Genomic DNA, 22,451 nt, shown 5'->3' with positions numbered 1-22,451 from the left:
GGGGAATCCGGCGTCCGCTGTCGCTTCCAGAACCGCTTGGCGCGCAATCACTGGGCCACTTCAGAGCTACAGGTCTCACTCGACTGCAACGAGACGTCTGACGAAGGAGCGGCGGTGCAGCTGCCACCGCCGACGCCCGCGCGCTCGTTCTACCGCTACTGTGTGACGTCACAGTTGCTATGCGCAGCTGCGCCCCCGACCGGCGCGCCGGTTGCTAAGGAGGGGAAGAGGTTGCGCCGCTGCACGGAGAAGAGGCCACAGTTGGCACCATTCCAGCGCACAGACAGACGTGACCGCGAGCCCCACCTACAGCAGTGAAAGAGAACAGCGCGCAGTTACGCGATTTCTCCCTCTCTCTTTCGGTGCGGAGGCACGGACGGGGCGCCGGACAGCGCGGAGGCCGCGACTGGGCGTGAAGAGTTTTAAGCGGTGGCACTTTTGTTGCTTCTGTGCTTTTCCTCCTTTTCCGCGTGCCATGGGACGGAGTGGCTGCTGTGCTTCTAGCCGTGTTCTTGTCTTTGACGTGGGCGACGGCGAAGGACCACCACCGGCGGCTGAAACGCTGCATGCGCTCGAAGTTCTGAGGCGTGCTATGGCCGTGGATGAAATCAGCAACACGTGCACGCGTTTTCATGGATTTGGACAAAGTCTGCTAATTGACCTGACAAAGAAAAAGAAGCAGGACATCGGAGACTTTATTTCCTTCAAGAAATAAATGCTTTTTACATAAGTGTGCCTGAGTGAATTCACCTCTCTCTTTAATTTAGCTAGATTTAATTGTTTGGATGATACGAATTTCGGCTAACATGAATATTTTCCGTGACCCCATGAGATTCGTATCATCGAGATTCCACTGTATTCTGCAGCTGGAATTTTTGTGGCGTATTGACAGGGGAGCTCAAGGAAAACATTAAGCTTTAGTGCCAACTCCTGCTACTGACTGAAAATCGGAACGACTAAATCGCATTGACGACACTGCTGCCGGAACAAACGAGATGCTGGCTACGTCTGCTGAGCATTCATCTGCTGAAAATCTGCAGCAGGTGTTCAGAAGGCATCACCGCAGTGACACTAGAAAGACTACATTCCTAGAGGGTACTAACGCAATAGCACTTATATATATTCAAATATTTTGTGGTGTTCTGTTATAAAAATAAGCTTTCTTTTTTTTCAAGTTTTCTCAGAACCTCATTTTTGGTGTTTTTTAAACTTGCCAAAGCACTATCTCGGTCTTCAGGGCACTTAGAAACATAATTTTCACACCGACATGTAGCTACATGTGTGTAGTACACAATGCTAGAAGCAGATTCTTTAAATTTTGCTTTTGTAAATTTTATAATCTGGCTACTAATTGCCATGTCTGGAGATTGAATTTCAAATTGCTGTAAAGCTGCCAGCTGGTAATACCTGCAATATAAAAAAGTAGTCCTACAGTTGTGTTGCTTACACTTTGTAGCATCCAGCCATGTGTTCTTATAAACATTCTGGCTAATACTCATCCTACTGTTGTTCAGATAAACAACAGGTGATTAATTTTAATATCTCGAACCACTCAGTCAATTTAAAAAGTAATTATATTTTTGGAATTAGCATGGAAAACTGTCTGGGTGACAATTTTTATTAAATTTAGTCAAAAAGTAAAAGTTTGTAAACCCCTCTTGCCCCCTTAATAAAAGTTGGAAAGTATCAGCTGTGCTGCAAACTGTTCTTGTAAAGCTGTAAAGGTTCTGTAGTTTTGTTGTGAACGTACCCCGAGACAGAGAGAACGAACCATACCATGGACGAGTCGTTACATACGCCGCTGTCCAGTGTGCTGCTGCTTCCACTCATTCTGGGATTCCTCCCGAGACCCTTCCGAAGACCCTTTCGTTGACCCTTCCGTGGAACGTTCCTCCGGCCCTTTCTTGAAAAGCTCACAGGACTGTCCTCTTGTTCAAGCGGCAGTTTGCTGTCGTCTGCACTTGCCACGCCGCTGTCCCTGGGATTGTTCTGGTCCCTGTTCTCTCGTTCGGGTAGCAGTTGCTCAAGGCTCTTCCCCAATTCAATCACCTTGGAAATTGATTCTGAAAGAAAAAAATGGAAGTTGTGACGATTGTTTCTGCAACCAACCCAAAATGTAATGGCTGCCCACACCCCAACAAAGCAACATTGTTGAGGCAGAAACAATCACTTCCCCCATCATCACTAAAACCATAAGCGCCGACTATGAGAGGGCTCCAAGGCATTGGCACACTCCGAAGTTTTGCGGGAGAATGGGGGGCACAGCACACACACCCCAGCGATGTCAAATCAAATCCTCCCCCCCCCCCCCCCCCAATTTTTCATTACCAGAGCTCTGTTACCCACATCATTTGAGGATTCTTTTGAGCTGACTCTACCATTTCATTTAAAAGTATATAGTATGTGTATTGTGATAAAGAGCTTACCGCATCACTGCTGGCGCGGGTGGACATGCACTGCTTTTAATTCATACTTTCGCTTTATTTCTGTGAACCTCATCCATATATTTTCACCTCAACATTGTTTTAAATTTACACTGCAAACACCATGCAAGGACACAATATATTTAAATGTATACACAGGACAAATTTTATTATATTTTATTATAAAAAACCTGCAGACTTCAGTGACCCCTTCAGCACCGATTGTCTTGGCTTGGCACATTGGCTTGCTAACTAACAACGCTATAATGTGCAAGTGCGACTAAGTGAGGACGTACAAAGAAGCAGACACACAGAGACAGCACTGTCTCTTTGTGGCTGTTTCTTTGTAGGTCCTCGCTCAGCTGCGCTTACACATTATATCATAGATTAAAACCAAGTAGCCCGCCAATGTTTCTAACTAAATTAACAAGCACAGTGTCACGCGCACACAGGTAAACATGAACACATCTCGCTCGATGAGCGCGGAGACTCGCTGTGAAAATACTGGAATTAGGAATCGTGACAGCAGCAGCGATTGAATTGACCTTTGTGTATCTCTCGCTTCAATGCAAACAAAACGTCAAAAGCACTGTGCATACGAAGTTACCGGCACTATGCACGCTCTGCAAATATCGCAAATCACTATGAAGATCAAGCCCACACAGGCGCTCACTTCGGCCACGTCGCAGATCACTTGCAAGAAATGGTGCCCACATGGCCGTGCCGTAAGCAGCAGCAGCCGCCAGAGAACATCATCCCCCACCCCCTCCCCCACCTCTCACAGGACAGGAGAGGGTGTGCTTCCAGCCCGCCTTCCTCGCGTGCACACGCGAGAATGACCCACATTTGCTGGCTCAACCTCGCACACTTTCACTCGCGCATGCAGCGATGATTTCATCACTTGGACTTTGTACCAAACCTCATTGAGGCGGCAATGGCAGAAATGCGCCTGGAGCATCCACATTGTTGCCACCACAATACATTAATAAAGATCTAACCTAGAAGCAATCGTGTTCGGTGCACTTATTTCTACTGCACTCAATAGCAAATTTTCACACGTCGCTACTACCTCGTGAGATGAGGCTATCGCAGAGGCTTGCGGTGGATTTCATACTCGCAGCTGAAAAAGTTAGACCAAATGGCCCGGTCCCATGTGAGGCTCATCAAAATTGCGACAAAAAAGTACAGCCCTTACACGAGTCTACATGCAAGTTATATAAGCCACATATGTTCCACTAAACATACACATACTAATTAAAATAACAAGCATAGTGTAATGCACGGAGCGTGTAAACTTGCAGATATCTCACTGGATAACCGGGAACACTCACCGCAACACTGCTATTATGAAAAATGCCAGCAGCAAGGTAGAACGGTTCGTACAGCAGCACGATTCACCGTGACTCTGAAAATTAGATTCATCGTCATCTGCCTATCTTTATGTCCACTATTAGGACGGCCTCTGTCAGCAACCTCCAATTACCCCCATCTCTTAACTTACTATGCGATCTGTAACTCTAGACGTGCGGAAAAAGGGCCCAGGAAGGAATACAGAGCCCACAAAGTTAGCAGCCATCCCTGCTCGCCCTTTATTATTGTACCGAGCAATGATTACCAACAATTAGAAAAAGCATGTGGGCTGCACACAGTGATTCACAGCTAAGGCAGGGCTAGAGGACGAGACAGGCGCTCTCCTTCCTAAGCACGTTGGACCGCGCAACTTCCCACTAATCCGAATCATGAGAGCGGAGGAAAAAAACTATCAATCCATCATCCTTTTCGGTGCACTGCTAAGTGCTTTTTCTCACAACCACAGTGTATGGGTCGCTAATTCATACGGCTTTTGAACTTTACATGGAACATCATGGTAACAACAGTGAAAATTTTGCCAGGGCACATTGCCAGGCTTGTTGGTTTGGATTCATAATACGACAGGGACCAAGAATAGGAAGATACACAGCACTAATCTTCAAATAAACATCTTATTTAAAGGGAGACACTGGTGTTTGATTTTTTTTTTAATTTTTGTCATATACAAATGAAATTTTCAGGCAAGGTATACTTTAGCCTGCTAGAAGCATATATGCAATCATTTTTTTCTTATTTTAAGTAGTTTTTTGACATAATTAATACTTTCTGAAAATCAATTTGCCCAACTTATCAACAATTTTACCACTGAATATCAGAGAAAAATTTATATGTACACATTCTAGAACAATCAGAGATAAAAATTAGACCATCACTGTAATTTTAGCTCTATTGTTACAAAAGTTATTGCCATATCTAATGTGGTGGTTATGAAGCTCAAAATTCTTATCTGTTGTATTGCCCCATAAAAAATTCTAGCATAAGGGATATCATATTTTATTAGTTTTATTGTGTGTAGAAACTCATGAGCTTTTGAATGCAACAAGAATAATTGAAATCGGACTATTACATCAAAAGATACTGTGGGCAACAGCCCGTGTCATAGGAAAAATGCAGCTTTTAAGAAAATGCAAAACGAAGTTCCAGGACATGACCTAGATTTATTCTTAGCAATTACAGCAATAAATTGAAGTCCACCTTGCACTAGAAGCCACCGGGCACATAATCACCATCGCTCTCTCTCATGCGCCTCTTATTTATGGCATGCACAAAGTTTTCTGCTCTGGCGTGCTTCTTGTCAGACGCCACTAGCCGGTGCTGGTCTTTTTCAGCCCGTATTCCCCTCTTTTTGGTGAGCTTCATCTGGTGCTTATGTCGTCGCAAATGGCACAGTTCACCACTAGTTTCACGGCCACTTCATATTCCCAGTCGCCCTTTAACACGTTCAAAGGGCCACAGCAGAATTCGCATCGCACGCACCGAAGCAGGCGATTTAGAGCTGCTAGGCTTAGAATCGTAAACGCAGTCTCGCTCGCCGCCGCTTCCAGGGAATCTCCAATAAATGACAGCTTTCGGCGGGTAGCTGATGACGAATACAGCTTCTGTCGTTCCTCCTTCGCGTGATGTTCAATTGCCACTTGTTCGGCTTCTGTGATGAGAAGCGTGTCGACACGCGTTGCTGGCCGCAGGCACCGTGTGCGCGGCCGTAGCTTCGGTTGCTGCCGTTCGCTCAGTGGCGCATGTTGCTGCGCTGGTTGCCGTCACTGCCAATTCATCCGACGCCACTTGGGTATCCGAGAACGTCGCTTGCGTTTTTTCCTGAAAGCATGAGGCGTCACGAACTTCCGTCGACCGCCGGCCATCGTCGCGTTGCTACAGCGCACTAGACTGCGTGCAAACCACGTCTAACATGGCGTCTCGCACCGGAGAAACGAAACTCCCGGTCGACCAATCAGAGATCAGGATTTAACCCACGTGGTACAAAGGCGCCAATGCCGTGCGAGTATTCCCCTTTTTTCGAAAGTGTGTGCCTTCATAGTAGCCAGACCTTGTGCCCTTTTTTCGCTAAAAACGGAATGTAGAAGAATCCAGCTTTCGAATGATTCCAAAATGGCCGTGCTGCGGGTAACGGTTGGCGTAGACGGAGGCATTGAATTTGCCTATTTTCGAGGGGCATTTGCCAGCGAAAGTGGTGATGAAGCTTACTTTAGAGTGCAATAACAAAATGAGTACTCGTCAGAACGCGTTATTATTGCAGCAATAGCTTCTCTAGGGTGTCTAGATTGCGAAAAAGTTGTTACAAAAAGTCGATTTTTTAAAGATTTTTTGGGCCAGAAGACCCGTGCCTCCCCTTAATTGCATGTGTTATTTACACAATGACAGCAGATCAATAATAAAACCAAGGAGACAAACATATAAAGATACAGTACAGAGCCCACATGTGATCATTGTAATCCCATCAGGCCTGGTCATTTCAAGGCAATGATTCTAGAAATCTTTTCTTTCTCCGATAAGGCCAAAGGTGGAAAGCTCACACATATTTCTTTAATTTTGTCAATTTCATATCCTTCAGTTATCTCTTCTGTCTTGCTACCTCATTCCCTATGGTTGGGTTTTCGTAGACTGCAACGCAGCCGTAGTTATGGCAGTAGATTTCTGGGTGGCCTGACACCGCTTTTTTTGAAGAATGTGTACAGTAAGACCTCGTTCATTCGAAATCCCGCGTAATTAGAAGGTTTTTGCTGGTCCCAACAGTTTGCATGCAAATTTCGCCGGATAATTTGAACTGCCAGCGTGCCCACATCCAGATAATGCGTCAGTTTAAACCATGGCCTCCGTGATTTTTCCCGTGTCTCCATGATTTGCGGCGGTAACAGTGAATTGCTGCGCACTGTAAGCAGACTGGAGGACGCAGCCAACGGTGCGGCTAACTACCGCGCCAAGCATCGATGACTACCGTATTTACACAATTGTAAGTCGACCAGCTTTCTGAAAATTTGAAAATCTGAAGTCGACGGGTCGACTTACAACCAAAACAAAAACATGGCACCGCCAAAAAAGCGAAACCAATGAGAGCTACAACATAGTTAGAATTTTATGTTTGCTCTATGGCCCTACCCATAGCTTTTCGCTGTCCCGCATGTTTGTTCGCTTTTTGGAATGGGTTTTCAACATATCTGAGAGTTGTACAGTGCACACAACACTCATGAGACGGTGTCGATAGTTGATGGGAGCACCGCTGTTCCATTCGCGGCGGTAGTTATGAAATCGATAGTTCATGGAAGACCAGACACCGCTCGCGGGTTTCTCTTTGCCTGTTGCGCTTAGCTTTCTTGACGAAAGGCACAGGTTTAACGTGTTCCACTTGACTGCCGGCTACGTGCTACTTCTATGCTTCCTCAGCCGTCATGAGTGCTCCAGACCCACTAATCATTCGGCACTCGTTCACAGCAGCGTTCAAGAGGGCTGCCATCCTTTACGCTGAAGAAACAAATCACTGCGTAGCGGGCCGCAAGTTTGATGTTTCTGAATGGGTGGTGCGAGAGTGGCGACTGCTGCGAAGCGAAATTTCCACCTGTGATGGCAAGTGAGGAATTTCCGAAGTGCCGAAGTCTGGATGCTTTCCGGAGCTGTAGGCTAAGCTTGCGGCGTACGTCACTGAAATGCACGATAGGTCCCTGCCAGTGAAGTGCGACATGTCAAGAAACAAGCCCGGATCTTCGCCTTCTAAGGACCTGCTCAGCCGTGAGTATGAGTGGCTGGCAACAGAAGACCGCGAAATTACGCCAACCGGACCTGTCAAAAGAGCTTCCCTGACGGCTGCGTGTGGTTGGGTGCATTCGGTGTGGGCTGCTGTTTCACAAGATGTCGTGGTGCGGTCGTTTGCCAAATGTGAAATCTCGCGGGACGACGACGTGCTGTGGGACTGTAGCAATGATGACGATGGCAGCACTAGTGAAGATGAGTAGTCCAGTGACCATGTCAGCTGCTAATAAACTTTCGTTATCGAATGCGCCCTCGGGTATGCTTTCCTTTTTTTTCCCTGTCACACGATATGGGGAGGTCGACTTAGAGTCGTGTAAACACAGTACTTGGTTCCGGATGCAGTACAGTCAACGACTGAATTTTCGGATGCCAAAATTTTCGGACATGCCCGATATTTCGGACGTCTTCGCGGCACCGCTACGAGCCCCATAGAACCAATGTATAAGGACATCTGAAGTTTCGGACGCTCGACCCCCCCATCGTCCAATTTTCCGGACTTTTTGACATGACGGAAGGTCCTTTGGCTCCTCGCCCTTGCGCAGGAAATCGACTTGCAGCCGAAGCATATCATCACTTTGAACCACAACTAGCCGAATCTAGCCGTCACACATCGATTCGGTCTGGGCACGCTGGCTCCGTTCATCGCCAGTCTTCCGCCTCCGGCAGAGTTTCTGGAGCGGCGCCATTTCATTTGTTTGCGTAGGCCGCGTTTTGGCTAGCGTGATGTGTGGGTGTGCTGTTGTGTCAAGTGTGCTCGGCGACGCTAGACCTAGGTGTTTCGACGCTCGTCTGCGAACTCCACTGTTCGCAACTTGAGGATTTCGCTTGCCTTCGATTGCCCCCACTCCGTCTTCGTCGACCTCGCCGATGGCATCGAAGCGCAGAAAGCAGTACCGTCGGTTAACGATGAAGAAAGCCGCCATTATTAAGCAAGTCGTGAGCAGCCGATCGCAGGCTGACGTGAGCAAGGAGTCAGGTTGTGGGGGATTCAGAAGACTCCGATGTTGAAAATGAGGAGCCAATGCCTGCACCGCCTACAAGCGCCGAGTTGACGCGAGCATTGTTGACTCTCATCGGTGTACAGTGCTGACATGAACCTTTCTCAGATCTATGTGAATATGATCGCTTGCAACCGGAACGCCGTCCAAACAACAATCAACAAGTTCTTCAAGCCACTGCAGCAATAAAACTGGCTGCCCGATGATGCACATGTACATAATAAACGGGCAGTCGACTGCATACAGAGTTTCTGAATGCGTTTTTTTTATAGCCACTTCACTGATGTTTTGGCAGGGTTGCGGAAACCTGGTACTTCGCCCTTTACCTCTAGATCTGAGAAAAAAAAGTGCGTTTTTTGCATGCATTCATTTTTTCAGACTGCCTGAATTTTCGGACGTTTTTACGTTCCCTAGAGGGTCCGAAAAATCAGTCGTTGACTGTACATCGAATTCTTAGAAGGATGGGCCGATGGCTGCATAGGACATTCCGGCAAGCCGTGAGAAGTACGTGACGGCATGCTTGTGGCAGTCTCTCCTCAGTGTTTCCTCTGGATTTCTCAAGGCAACAGGCTGCCGCAGCAGCCTTCTCACAATTTTTAAAAGGCCCCTTTCGGAGCCACAGAAACGATGCCTCAATGGTGCTCGCATAACGCTTGCCACCCGTGACACCTCTTTGGAGTTGTTATGGCAGTGCCATTCCACGCAATCGGAGCACCCAGGAAGCAGTTAAATGAGTGAACACAATCAGCAGCTGGATGGACGAAGGTGGTAGGGTGGGTCACTGGCCTTGCCGCCATTATAGTTTTCTCACATCAGCTCTGCCATACCCTCTACAGTCGCTGACTGATTTTCCGGACTCCAAAAATTCGGACATGCTCGATTCTTCAGTCTGCTTCGCGGCACCACCATTTGCCCCTTATGTGTATAACAACTGCCGAAAGTTTGGACACCTTGCAACCTCTCGTCTGATTTTTCGGCCACTCCTTGAGCCAACTCAATTGAGAGCACCATGCGCCGAGTAGGTGCATGGTGCAACGCCATTTTTGTTTTGAATGGAGCCTCCTTGTTGCCCCACGAAGTGGCGCTACTGCAAATCCCCACTCATCATCATTGTTTCTGCCTGGCTCGTAGCTACAGCAGTTCCAGGCTCTGTTTAGTAAGCTATGTCAAGACAATCCAGCAGCTGATTTGTTTCTTCGTGCACGACGCTGCGAGTAGGCCACGTTTTTCGCTTGTGCGACTGGTGTCGGCATGACGGCGTGGTGATTGCTTTGCGCGCTGAGTCGAGGCTGTGGTGATGCAACACGGCATATTGAAACATTGCGTCAAGTGTCTAATGGCATCGACAGTGCCCACGCAGACTGCGCTGGAGAATGCCGGCAAGCGGGTGCCGGTAGGCCTAGGATTTGTCGCCTTCCGATGTGCTCCCTACTGACGGCGAAAATGTTCTGCCAAGACCTGCGCAGTGGTTGCATTGCAATTCCGGACACCGTCTCATTTGACAGTTGCACAGGTGCTGATACTGCTGTACTGACACGCGCAGAACTCGACGACGGCGAGATCGTTGTCAAGTTTCTGTTGCCCCGGCGGACGGTGACTCAGAGTCGGAAGATGACGCACCATGTGCTACGCTGCCGTCGCATGCAGAGCATGTACAACCAAAGACTGTGCTTTCAGCCGCCTATAGTAACCGTACGACACTCTCCGAGATTCAGGCTTATCTTATTGCGCGTAAACGGAACAGCGTGCAATGGTGCACTTACGATTTCTTCAAGCCTACTGCTGAGCCCGAATAAGTGCGTGGAAATAAAGCATTTCTTTTTTTTCTTGATCTTCTTTTTCGGACACCTGTTTATTTGGACATTTCTGCAGTCCCCGTGAGGTGCGAATAAACAGACGGCGACTGTAACTGGTCATGGCGTCAAACCTGCAGTGGTGTGGCACGACTACCTCTTTCGACTCTCTCGATAGGTTCAAGCAGGCGCTCATTGCGTACCTAGGACATGCCGAAGGTGAGAAAGAGCGCAGGCTTGACTTGCGTTCATTGCTTTAAAATGTTCCCCTTCTTCATGCCCAGTAGTACCACAGTAGTGGATCAACTCAATTTTCAAATTGGGCAATGTCTATCTTTTGTTTGGGTATGAGCCACCCAAATTTTGGCGGTGGGCCGAGTAATTTTTGGGTATGGGCCAGGTCAATTTTAAATGCAAGTGTGCTCAATTTTCGAACTCGGCAAAGTCCATTTTTTTTGGTGTGGGCCACAGCATCTGTCGGCGGGAACGTGACGTCATCACTTGGTCCCGTGAGTTTTGGTACCACTGGGTGTTAACGCCGGGCGCTCGCCAGATTTTCTCCTTCATGGAGTGTATAATGTTCTTCCATTAACAAATATTTCTGCTTTAAATACCTGTGTCTGCATTTGACTGTTCAATATTCGAAACTTTCTATTCGGATTTGAAAAAGCTTCCATTTAAAAAATTTAAGCTGTGACACAAGTCTGAAGATTTGCAATCGAGCACAGAACTTTGATTTCAAGATCCGCACGATCACTGAAACACTTACCAGAAAGGAATTTTCTATCGGCGAGATGCTCCTTTAGCTGATCATTCTCCCATTTGAGCTGCTCAACCCGCTGCAGAAGATCACTGCTTGAAGCGGAAGCACCCAAAGAGGGATCATCCTGCAGAGAGACAAACATTAGATATAACACACGACTTTCTCCACATGCCTGATACACGTTACTTTGTATAATCCCTCTCACCAGGGAAAGAAATGCTGAATTGGAAAAGAACACCCAAGACATCTGGGAGATAGTCACTAAAAATTGCTGCGTACATAGTATCGGCGAGTTGTGCATGCAGAATGTGCCCTCCTATATTTAGCAATACCAGGGTCTGCAAACATGCAAAAACGAAAAAAGAAAAGTTGTAGACGCTTGTCGCATAGCAAACAATGCTTTTTCTGGACGGATACCTGCACTGACATTGTGTGCGTGCCTGTCAATTCGATTTCTTCTTTGCGGGTTTTTCGTCAAGACTATAAATGGCCGGTGCTTTCTTTAAAGTTTAACTAACAGTAAGGCGGCGCCACAGTATGTCCTTGCGACAAACACCAAAAGGTCCAACTTTTTCCGAGAGAAGAATCATTGCAAGCCGAAATGATGCAGAAACGAACAATGGCTAGCGCTACCACGTTGGAGTTACCACACCCGCTTGCCATGATGTTATGGATAGTAAGGGCATCTCCTCAGGCCCAGTTAATTTCTTATTGGCAACGATAAACCTCTGCATTTTAAAACAGTCCATGGCTACACTTCGAAGTTCTCAAAAAATTTTAGAGCCACAATTGCTCAAACACAAAAATATGCTTTGAAATCTGCAATGCCACATTGATGTGTTGGCGTTTGGGATGCAGTGCCAAATTCAAGGAACTGAACTTTGATCCTCATTTTCCCTTTTAATAATCAAGTCATAGTAGCAAATTTTAATGAATAAAGTTTTTACTTATGTTTAAGTTCATTTAGTGCTTCTATTTAATGTCTAGGGGTGTGCAAATTCGCAAATTTGGGATAACGAATCTAATAGTGTCTTATTAAAGAAAATGACATTAACTTGCAAATGCTTCAAGCTTTAATGCCACTTGCGAGACGTCACATGGACAAGGCTACTGTAATTAGCGTTAATGCCATTCGCCATATAATGTGAACACCAGAACTCATTTGACCGGTAAATGCACACTCCCGATGCCATGTTTGCACAGTGCAGTATAACTGTATTTGAAAAGGCATCTATCACATTTTTTTTTTAATTCACGCAGAAACACCTTTGTTAGTTGTCTAAGCATGCATAAACATTGTGCTACTTGCTCACCTCCATGCAGCGCGGTGTCATTAACATTGTTATGAAACTTGATCCAGCTAGTACAAACAACAGCGCTACAGCAACACGAACTGGTGCGGACGGCGGTGCAAGGTGCATTGATAACGCAAGCAAAGTACTGCAGGTGGCGGTGCCAGGTGCACTGATGACGTTCCGATCATTATAAGCCGTTGACTGCTCTTTAACGCTTTACCCATCCATGGCGAACCATCATGAACCATGATCAAATGTACTCCAGAAGCGGCTGCATATGGTGGAATGCACCTTGAAAGCTATCTGTGATGCTGACAGAGGATGCAGACTGCTGACAGCTCCGCAGGCTGTTTGTTTACTGCTTTGCACTGAAAAGAGATGTGCAGGCCCACACCTTGAAAGTGATCTGCAAAATGCGCACCTAGCAAAAGGCACAGGGTGCCGCATTTGCTGAGTTTCGTGAGCACTGTGTTCTTGCTGCTTCATTCGTGCTGAAGCGACAGGCAGCGCGAAGATAAAGTCGCTCACTGCTGGGGGCTCTATCTAGGAAGCGATCATCTTGACATGATGGATGGACGGGTTTTTCTCGTTCGATAAGGATAGAAATGCTTACACATTTAAGAATTTATACATAAGTCTTCAAGAACGCTCCTATCAGGATTTGTACTCGGCGAAATTCGTCACACGAAAGCAGGTTGGTGTAACCACTGCAACACAGACCTTCTTTTGCTTCTGGGATTTGATTTGACAGGCAATGGCCAAAGTCACTATGGTCTTGAAGCGTCGCAAAAAAAAAAGTTATAAAAATTGAACGAGTGGCAGCTCCACTTAAAAAAAAATGCCCTCAGGGAACTTAAGGCATTAACGACTGAATGCAAGTCTGTGCCCATCTGGCATAAGTTTTACATGCTTGCTATTTGCACCCACGGCATTGAAAAATCCAATTGCATTTAGGAAAGTACAACATACTTGTACAAACATGAAATATGGAGGCAAATTTAAGCCCTCAATAATGAGTTGTAGCAGGGTCGAAAGTGCTGTTGGCCAAGGCAGCAAGTGAGCAATGATGAGTGGAGCTGTTAGAGGAAACTTCAGCAGCCGACATATCGATCAAGTGTTTGTTGCTCTCGTAGGCATGCTTTTGTTGACAATGTTTGTGTGAAACGAAAGAGTGCCACAGCAAGATCTTGTTTTGTACCTCTTGACCAAGATACGAAGTCTTCGTAGTGTACATGGAGGGATACTATATCTCGGCAAAGTAAACGTGCCACTTGCCCATCCCATGCGACCTGAATTGCCATCAGCCACACGAAGCATTAAAGATGCCATCTACCGAGTTGTTTTGTATGAAGCCATGCCATCTCAGCTCAAGAGCAACAGGTACTATGATAGTCTACACTGTAGGCTTTAAACCATATTTCAAGTGATTACTTTGTTACCTCACCAAGCAGTTCACAATTTTTTTTTCTTTTGTCACAATACTTTGCGACAATATCTTCTCCTGTTTAGCTCTTTACAGGCGTAAGAAGCCAACACTGACACCAAGGACAACATAGGGGAAGTTACTTGTGCTTAATGAAGGAAATAAAGAAACGACAAACTAATGAAAATGAAAGTGGATGAAAAAACAACTTGCCACAGGTGGGGAACAATCCCACAACCTTCGCATTTCGCGTGCGATGCTCTACCAATTGAGCTACTGCGGCGCCGTTTCCTCATCCACTTTCTTAGGTATTTATGTTTCCTAGTGGAACCCTGGAAGTGTTAGCCAGCGCCACCACTCGCAGACCTTGCCGCCGGATGTGGAACATCTTTTCTGCCGCAGGCGTCATGAGAACATGATCTTTTTGGGTGAAGGCAACCGGTCAATAAACCCACACATGCTACCTGAAGGCATCAGTGTTGCCGGATTCGAGACCCTCGTTATGTGATAATCGAGAAGGAAGGGGGTTACCTACGTAACACAAGACGAAGGAAGTGCACCAACACAGGACACTGTGTTACGTCAATCACTCATCCTCCAACATATTCGTACTGACAGCCAATACCAATTTTCTATGGAAAGCATAATGCTTATTTTACTACATTGTCATTGTGGAATCAACTCATGTCAGACATTAGGCACTGTTCCACAATCGTCATTTTCAAAAAGAAATTGCTATCTTATCAATACCTAATGCTTTGAAACCTCATATAGTGGCACCGTATAAAAATTGTTTACTTCGCTTTTTCCCCCCACTCACTTGACTCCCTGCATTTCTTTAATGTACTGCTACTGTATGGCACAGTTATTGTTTAAATAACTTCCCGATACGTACATATAGCTGCCTGACCTAACTTAAATTGTATTTTTTTTACCCACGAAATAAATTTTTATGAATGTGTGAACCAAGGAAGTTTACTAATTTATTACACAACAAAATGCAGACATCTTGCTTTGCCATGAAATTATGGATATTGGTTACCTTGCACTGCTCTACTTGGTGTTCATTCGGTAAGGCAGGCTTCTCGTCTTCCAATTCCACCAAAATGACATCATCATCGATCAGGGGCTGTGCTGCCTTGCGCTGCTCTAGTTGGTGTTCATTCGGTAAGGCAGGCTTCTCGTCCTCCGATTCCACCAAAATGACATCATCGTCGATCAGGGCCTGTGCTGGTTGCAACATGTTACCGTCCCAGCCTGAAGTGACAAACATGACAAGATAGGAATCACTAAGCTCCTACCACTCTTACTCGCTGCAACGCAGTTAGGCATTAGGGCTTACGTACCCCGACACACCGACAGGTCAAGCGATGGTGGCCGGGCAGCCTGCCAGCTGACTGAAACAATTTCCTCCTGTCCAAGGACGTTTGCACCTGGTTTGTTGAAATAAAAACCAAACTGTGAGCAGATTAAACTGGGGCAGGAGACCACCAAACACGGCAACCTTTCTAAAACTAGAAATATCTAATACCCCTGTCATCAAGCGGGCAAGTTAAGTGAACTTCGGGACCTTGAGTGACGGTTTAGGCTGTACGGTGCTAAACGGGAAAACAGAGGGCACTCGCACTAAAAAAAATGGTGACAGACTAAAATCATGTTTTCTGAAGATGTTGATTAAAATAACATAACCTTCTAAAAAGCTATTGCTTTAGTTGTATTATAAATAGAAACAATCTTAATCTATATTTACTCAACAAAAAACGAAAATATTTTTATAATAAGATTGTTGCAAGTCAAGGCAGACCAAGACGAATGCCCAGCCAATCCAGAATAAGATGGTGGCGTGCGAAGAGACGGCATTTGATTCTGCTAGAAGAGAATATCAGCGAGTTCTGTTACGATTATTCTGTTAAAAGCTGTTCAACAGCTAGGATGAACTTCTGTGTCCTTTTTCTATCTAGCAGCGAGGTTACGTATGCTACCAGTAAAGTGCGTTCCGTGAACAAACTCTGGCCAGATTGCACTCTTCGCCGAGTACACTCCACTTGCGACATTTAGATTTGGAAAAGTGCACTTAAAACCGAGTGCACTCTACTTAAGTGCACATAATTTGCCCGCTTGACAGGTATATGAAATATATAAATTATGGGGTTTTACGTGACAAAACCACTTTCTGATTATGAGGCACTTCGACCAGCTGGGGTTCTTTAACGTGCACCTAAATCTAAATACACAGGTGTTTTCACATTTCGCCCCCATCGAAATGCGGCCGCCATGGCCGGGATTCGATCCCATGACCTCGTGCTCAGCAGCCCAATACCATAGCCACTGAGCAACCATGGCAGGTCCCGCTTGGCGGGTGTATAATGCGTTAAGGTTCCCAACAACATCAGAAGCGCCTTCATGCTCCAACTCGATATGCGTTCACTTTGAGCATAGAGTTTCATACAATAATTACTAGAGGGAACTCTGGCGTTAGTGTCTACGGGAGCTGTAATGGGAGCTGTTGAGCCAGCACGGGAATTAGATAAGGTGCATAGATTTGCCTAAACTTCGCCCTTTTGGCTTCAAACGGCTTTGTGACTTTGTAAACACGTCATCTTAAACAATTTACTGCACAATAAATAATTAAATAAACATCATTAAAATTGTCCAACGGCAGGATTCGAACACAGGAACTCTAGCACGGAAGCCAGATATTGAACCATTAGGCCACGGACGCATGTATCAGCAAGCAAATGAGACACCCTTATGAATTTATTGCGAGCATGCCAGTGCCTTGATAGCCTTGAGACACTTGGCACATTTCGATTTGGCTGCTTCAACAAGTTCAATAATTCAAACAGTAGCGATTGTGCGTGTATGCAGCGTACTCTGTACTTCGAAGTGTATATATTGCTCCTAAATTTACAATAATGAAGGCATATAAAGCGTATTATGCTTTAACAAAGCCACAAGAACGTCTGAATCCACCAGCACGAAGATCAGACAATTTCATGTACTTCCCATCATTCCAATGGTGGTGCAGCAACTACAGCGCCAGGGTTCCCTCTAGTAATTATTGTAAGAAACTATGATTTTGAGGTGTTTAACATCACAGAGCAACTCTGGGGCTATGTCTCCAAAGGCTCTGCAGTGAAGGGCCCCGATTTTTTTTTTTTTTTTACCACATGGGTTTCACATTCTGCACCCATCAAAACGCAGCCGCCATAACCGGGGATCAAACCTGCGACCTCGCGCTCAGTGACAGAATGCCAAGCCACTCAGCCACCGCGACGAATCCAATAGCAATGGTGGAAGGAAAACTGTCTAGCGTGCGCTAAAAAATAGCGGATCGTCACTGCGCATGCGCGGAACGCTAAACGAAATAGCGGGTATAGCGGGCGTACGCAACGCAAATGAGTTAGCGTTAACGTTTTTGCGTGGTTTGCGGGAAACATGGCGGCGGTCCCGGCTGCCCGCTTCGAATTGAATTTGGCGTAGCTTTTGTAAAATGCACTTCGTTTGTAGCAAATGACTGTGTAAACGGCTTTCGCTTAGTCTCAGGCTGCTTCGACGACAGAGTATTATGGATAACTTCGTGGTGTTTTCGAGATCGCTTCTCGTTTCGAGAGTCGAAGCCTAACGAAAGAAACGTTCGAGATGTCAGAGCCACCTGTCGCTACAGGCGCGAAATAGCCGCAACGACGGCATATGGCCTCAGAGATCCGAAGATATCGTCGGCCAACTAAAATTGTAGAAAACGTGCGCTGCTTAGCGTACGCTATATTATAGCGTATAGCGTACGCTAAACCAACTGTAATAACAGGCGCCGCCGGTGCCGTCTACCAACACCCGCATGGCCACGGAACCGCATGTGTCGTCTGCTATCAAGAGCCTTGCACTACGTGCACGAGAAAAGAACTTGCGGAGAGTCTAGTGCCACAAAGTGTACATGAACTCGTGCAGCACGACGTCAAATCAAGTGCTGCACCCCCTGAACTAGTGCAGAAAGTGCAGCCAAATCGAGGAGACCTGCTTTCTCGTCCAGTCCCACCTGGCCACAACAACAGCTGGGAGAGCACAATCTGGTTAACACAGCGGAACAAAACACGGAGACCATCTCAACCCTGCACACAAGACGCCTTCACCAAGGTACTAAGTCAGCGGAGCAACACGTGTCAGGCGCTGCATGTGAACCAACTAAACACGTTGATGTGACCGTAATGAGAGCAGCATTCCGGGCAAGTTGGTAATCCATTGCTTGAATGATATTGCGCGACATAAAAAACGACACGGACGTGCGCTTGGTGTGTCGTCTTCTCTCACGTCCTAGTCGTTTTTTATGTCGCGCAATATCATTCAAGTGATGTGACCGCACACAACCACAACAAAGCCGCCACTGTGGCTCGAGAACACGGCCGCTACAGCGAAAAAAAAAACAAAAAAAAGAAGATAAAGTAAAGAAAATGACAAATACCACGTGAAATGAGAAATACCACGTGACTTTCTCCACATTTTCTCCTGGCGCAAGGAAGGGTGTAGGAACTAATAAATTAGGGTCTAGGTAATGCAAAATAGTAATGCAAAAATGGCGTAAGGCATGCAGACACGGACACAAGTGGACAACACGAACGGGCCTCTCCTCTCCCCCTCTTTCTCTCCATGATCACCCCCAACGATCCTTCGCCTCTCAGCTGCAGTAGTTGGTACTGCAACGTATTTTCGCTGAAGTTACGACGCAAATAAGAGGTTTGCAAATGGCGTAGCAAGTGAAATAATGAAGGGTCAGCTGCTGTCACGCACTGTGTTCATCGAGCGGACGTGACCGGCAGCGGTATGAAAAAGAAGAGAGACCCGAAAAATTCGGGCACCAATAAGAACAAAAGGACATGTCGAAGACACTTACCAACGCGAGTGTGACAGACTGGCGAATGTCCGCAGTAGCAACACCAGCCGCACTGGACTACCTCGCTTCCGCCGACGTTTACTTCTGTGTGGGAGCGCGAAAAGCCGTCGCATTCGCACTTGTCGCGAGAACAGCGTCCTCGTGCCACGCCACGGACATCGACGTTTGTAAACATTCTGCCTGACCACGCCGTCGCGGTAACGCGCTGAGACCGCACTGGCAGCTGACACAACTGCACGTGTTCTGCCGCAAGGACGTGCGCAGAAACAGCCCAAAAGCCCGCGAAAACTGCGAACCAATGGAAGGGCGAATCTCGAGTGTGCGTGTGGCTCCATCTGCGGCAAACTTACAAAACTTTTTTACATAGCCTCCGAAATTTGCAACGGCATAGGCGCCGCCATGTTGCTACCCCTCATTTTTAATATTGTGGCTGTGAAAGACCTGTGAAAGGCGATAACTGCTAACACATGCGTGGTGGAAGCAAAATTTCTGGCCACACATGAGCGCATGAGATGGCCCAGTCGTGATCACGTGGTTGTAACGAGTATGGCGGCGATTAGCTTTTCGCGCGCCGTTTCAACTTTCGAGCTTCGTTACGGTCTCTTACTTGAATGTGTCACCCTGCGAGGAAGTCGCCCAAACTCACGATAAATAAATGTTTTCTTTCTCACTCTTACTTGATTGCGTGCTAGAACATTTTAGTTACCTCTGGAAGAGTCGGATAGTGTCAGAGTTTGCGATTACGAGCGACACTGGGCGCTAGCTTCGAGCAGCTCGTTTTTTAGGGCAAGGTTGTGACTGGTGATGTACAGGGTCCTGAATATTTGGCTGCGCGTGTTCAAAGAAAGATTTTGCGCTCACCGCTGCACTGTTCCTGCTGAAATTTGGCAGAACGATCGCATTTTGTCGTCGGCTTCGTTTAGTAATAGAGGAATCGTAAAAAATCTTTGACGCCGTGCAGTCGGCTGAAAGAGTTGCCAGTGTACAGTCACAGATCGACTTTCCAGAACGTCTGAAATTTTATACCCAAAAACCCATCGCCGTCCGCTTTTCCGGACTCTTTGCCGTGACCGTAGGTCTAAAATGTCATTAATCAGAGCCACTACCGCCGCCATTTTGATTACTTCACCGCCTCGAACCAGAGCTAGCGGAGCTCTTGCACGCAGATCCACTGGCATCCGTAGCCACCACCGCGGCAACGCTAGGCCTAGCTGCTTCGACGTTCGCTACCAAGCTTCTTGCTATTCGGTGCCGTGTTTTTCATTCAAACAGTTTGCAGATGTTAGCAATGGCACCGACTCCGCTTTTGTAATCCTCGCCAATGGCCTCGAAGCTCGGAAAGGACGACGCCTTGCATAATACCGGTTCGCGGAAGTCAGCTTAGCCGTAGTACAGTAATGCTGTGCGGTAAAGCATAACAAGCCTGAGAAGGGGCAATTGTCACGGGATGCACTACCCACAGTACGAGCACCGATATGCGTAATAAGCGTACTGGCAGTTATTTAGAGCTCTTTCGGATGTGTCTGTGGCGATTAGAGCCCTTAAGGGCAATAAAAGACGTATGCATGATTTTTTTTCTTAACTGCCCGATTTTTCAGACATTTTCGCGGCCCCTCCGAGAAATCGGATGTGGACGACTGACCAAGACGATGCTTAAGATAGGTCGTAGGGCAAAGGCGCGGCGGAACGAGGATGAGAACAGAAAGGACCGTCGCATTGAGGAATGAACCCGAGAGGAAGTGTGCCGCCGCTTCTTTGAAGAAGCTTGAGCTCAAACAGCAAAGTGTTGGCTGACGCCGAGATGCAGGTGACCCTCGTGCGGGCTCAACTGTCAGGGCAGTTGAGGTTTACTTAACAGCTGTTAAGAGCGAGAATCTTGCTTGTGACAACGTTCGGGCCTCATACGAATGAGCTTGCTATCAATAGATATAAATAGCCCATATTCGAAAATATTTGCTTCTGTATGCATCTCCTTCTTATTCGTATTTGACAATGTTCGACTCGATTCACAATGGGTTTTGCCTTTGTTTTTCCGGAAGTATTTTATTTGCAGTGCGTTTCCCTAACCCATCCTTTCTGTTTTCTTTCTGAATCAAATAAACTGCTCCTTACCATTAAAACTGGATTAAGTCGTTTTCTTTATTTTTTAAGATACTTACGAGAGAGTGACAGCATCGGGCGATGTGGTGCGAGCACATCTTGACATAAAACAAAGTTATGTGTTACTCAGGGGACTTTACAAAGCCACTCGGCAAAAGCCCCGAAAACTCGAGGACATTGAAAATGCTAACTTGGTAGACACCCTGTTGTATGCAAGCACGGCGTAGGTTCGCTGCAGGAACCTGTACTATGTTGTAGATGTAAGATGCATGCAAATATGGTGTAGGTTTGTAGGCCCACGCCACACTCAAGCAAATGCCAAGTAGCACTTCAGTTGCTTTATATTCCGCAAAGGTGTACTTGTTTGAGGCCAGTTTGAAGCATTGCTAGATAAACTAGCACTGCCACAACTTGTGCACCTTGTGTGTGTATGTAATTTGTACCCTGTGTTGCATCCTCTGAATCATTAAAACAGGTGGTTGTTGAAACTTCGTATGTCCTTCCTTAGTTCGCTTGTGGTTGTGCACCAAAACAATATTTAAAGGGACTGCAACCGATTTCTTTAAGGACCCTGGCTCACCCTCGGTAGTGTTTACACCTGCAGCGGTTACTTCCAAAAGCGCGGGGATATTTACTAAGCAGAATTTTTCGATTTGGGCAGACTAACAAAGTAAGAGTCCCTCCTCCAGCAATGCTGGGAAGTGAGGGTGATGTTGATAGCCCACCTTGCAAATTGTGAAAGCTGCCCATCATTCTGCTTTCACAGGAGTGAGTGTGACTGTGGTGAACCACCTACATTTCACCCTTTTCAGCCACTTTTGAAAATAAAGAAATGGTACAATAAGTTCGCATTGTTGTAGAGACCGTTCTTGTACCGCATTTTCCCCCATGTACACACCTATGTTAAGGCTGGCTGGCCCTCGTCATGATTTTGTCGATAGACTAGCCAAGCCAACTAATCGAAAGCGAAGGCAGCGCCATTTTGCTACAAACTAGAAATTAAGGCCTACATGCACATTGCAAGTTAGAAAAAATTTATAACAGAAAAAAAGACTTCATTTCAACACTAATGAAAAGACCAGAAACCACATACACTAACAGAAGCTCCCTTGATAGGCCCCTTACCCATCTTCATCTTTGCCGCATAGGGCGCCAAAGATAACTTTTCGCGGCTTTTAGTGAAGACTTAAACATATAAATTCATGTTTAATGAGAAACACATGGCTCGTTTTAGCCACTACAATAGGCAATCCTTATATCACTGTAGCTATCTCGAATCACGTTCGGAGTGGTCTGTCCCTTTTGAGATTGTGAGTGGTAGGGAACAATGCCCCTTTCCATGCTAGCCAAAAGAAGCAAGAAGAATAAGGGGTTCTACAAGCTCAATCTTTTATTAGTTATAACCATATAAAAGAAACTGACACTGAAGCCAGAGAAAGCATAGGGGAAAGTTTTTGCGTTTATTTGTAATGTATAAATAATAAGGAAAATTAAAGTGCCGCAGCATGGTGTCAGACCCACCTCTCCTGCATTGTGTGTGCACATTCTTTACCATTAAGCAACCATAGCAACTGTCCTGTCAACTTTATTGGCTATTTGCATACATGCACACGATTAGCCCTGGAAGTGTTGGCC

General features: G+C 46.3%; 1 protein-coding gene across 3 annotated transcripts in view; it reads right to left on the bottom strand.

Moving 5' to 3' along the window:
- LOC135910249 (uncharacterized) overlaps nucleotides 1–18,971 on the bottom strand; it is a 36,227-nt gene extending 17,256 nt beyond the window's left edge. The window contains exons 1-5 of one of the 3 annotated variants that reach the window (XR_011509229.1): nucleotides 18,717–18,971; nucleotides 15,175–15,261; nucleotides 14,871–15,085; nucleotides 11,117–11,234; nucleotides 1,751–2,063 (exon numbers count right to left, since the gene is read on the bottom strand). Coding sequence is in view for 2 of the 3 variants with exons in the window: in XM_065442315.2 (XP_065298387.1) it covers nucleotides 1,777–2,063; nucleotides 11,117–11,234; nucleotides 14,871–15,085; nucleotides 15,175–15,261; nucleotides 18,717–18,891 (882 nt within the window). In the remaining variant the exon portion in view is untranslated. Of the gene's footprint in view, nucleotides 1–1,750; nucleotides 2,064–11,116; nucleotides 11,235–14,870; nucleotides 15,086–15,174; nucleotides 15,287–18,716 lie in introns of all 3 variants that reach the window. The other 2 variants (XM_065442315.2, XM_065442316.2) reach the window with 2 other exon arrangements.
- Between the last annotated feature and the right edge of the window lie 3,480 nt (nucleotides 18,972–22,451).

The sequence above is a fragment of the Dermacentor albipictus genome, chromosome 10 (genome assembly GCF_038994185.2).
Source record: "Dermacentor albipictus isolate Rhodes 1998 colony chromosome 10, USDA_Dalb.pri_finalv2, whole genome shotgun sequence".
Lineage (NCBI taxonomy): Eukaryota > Metazoa > Arthropoda > Arachnida > Ixodida > Ixodidae > Dermacentor > Dermacentor albipictus.
Note: the sequence above shows the minus strand (reverse complement) of the source record. Positions and strands in the feature narration are given on the sequence as shown.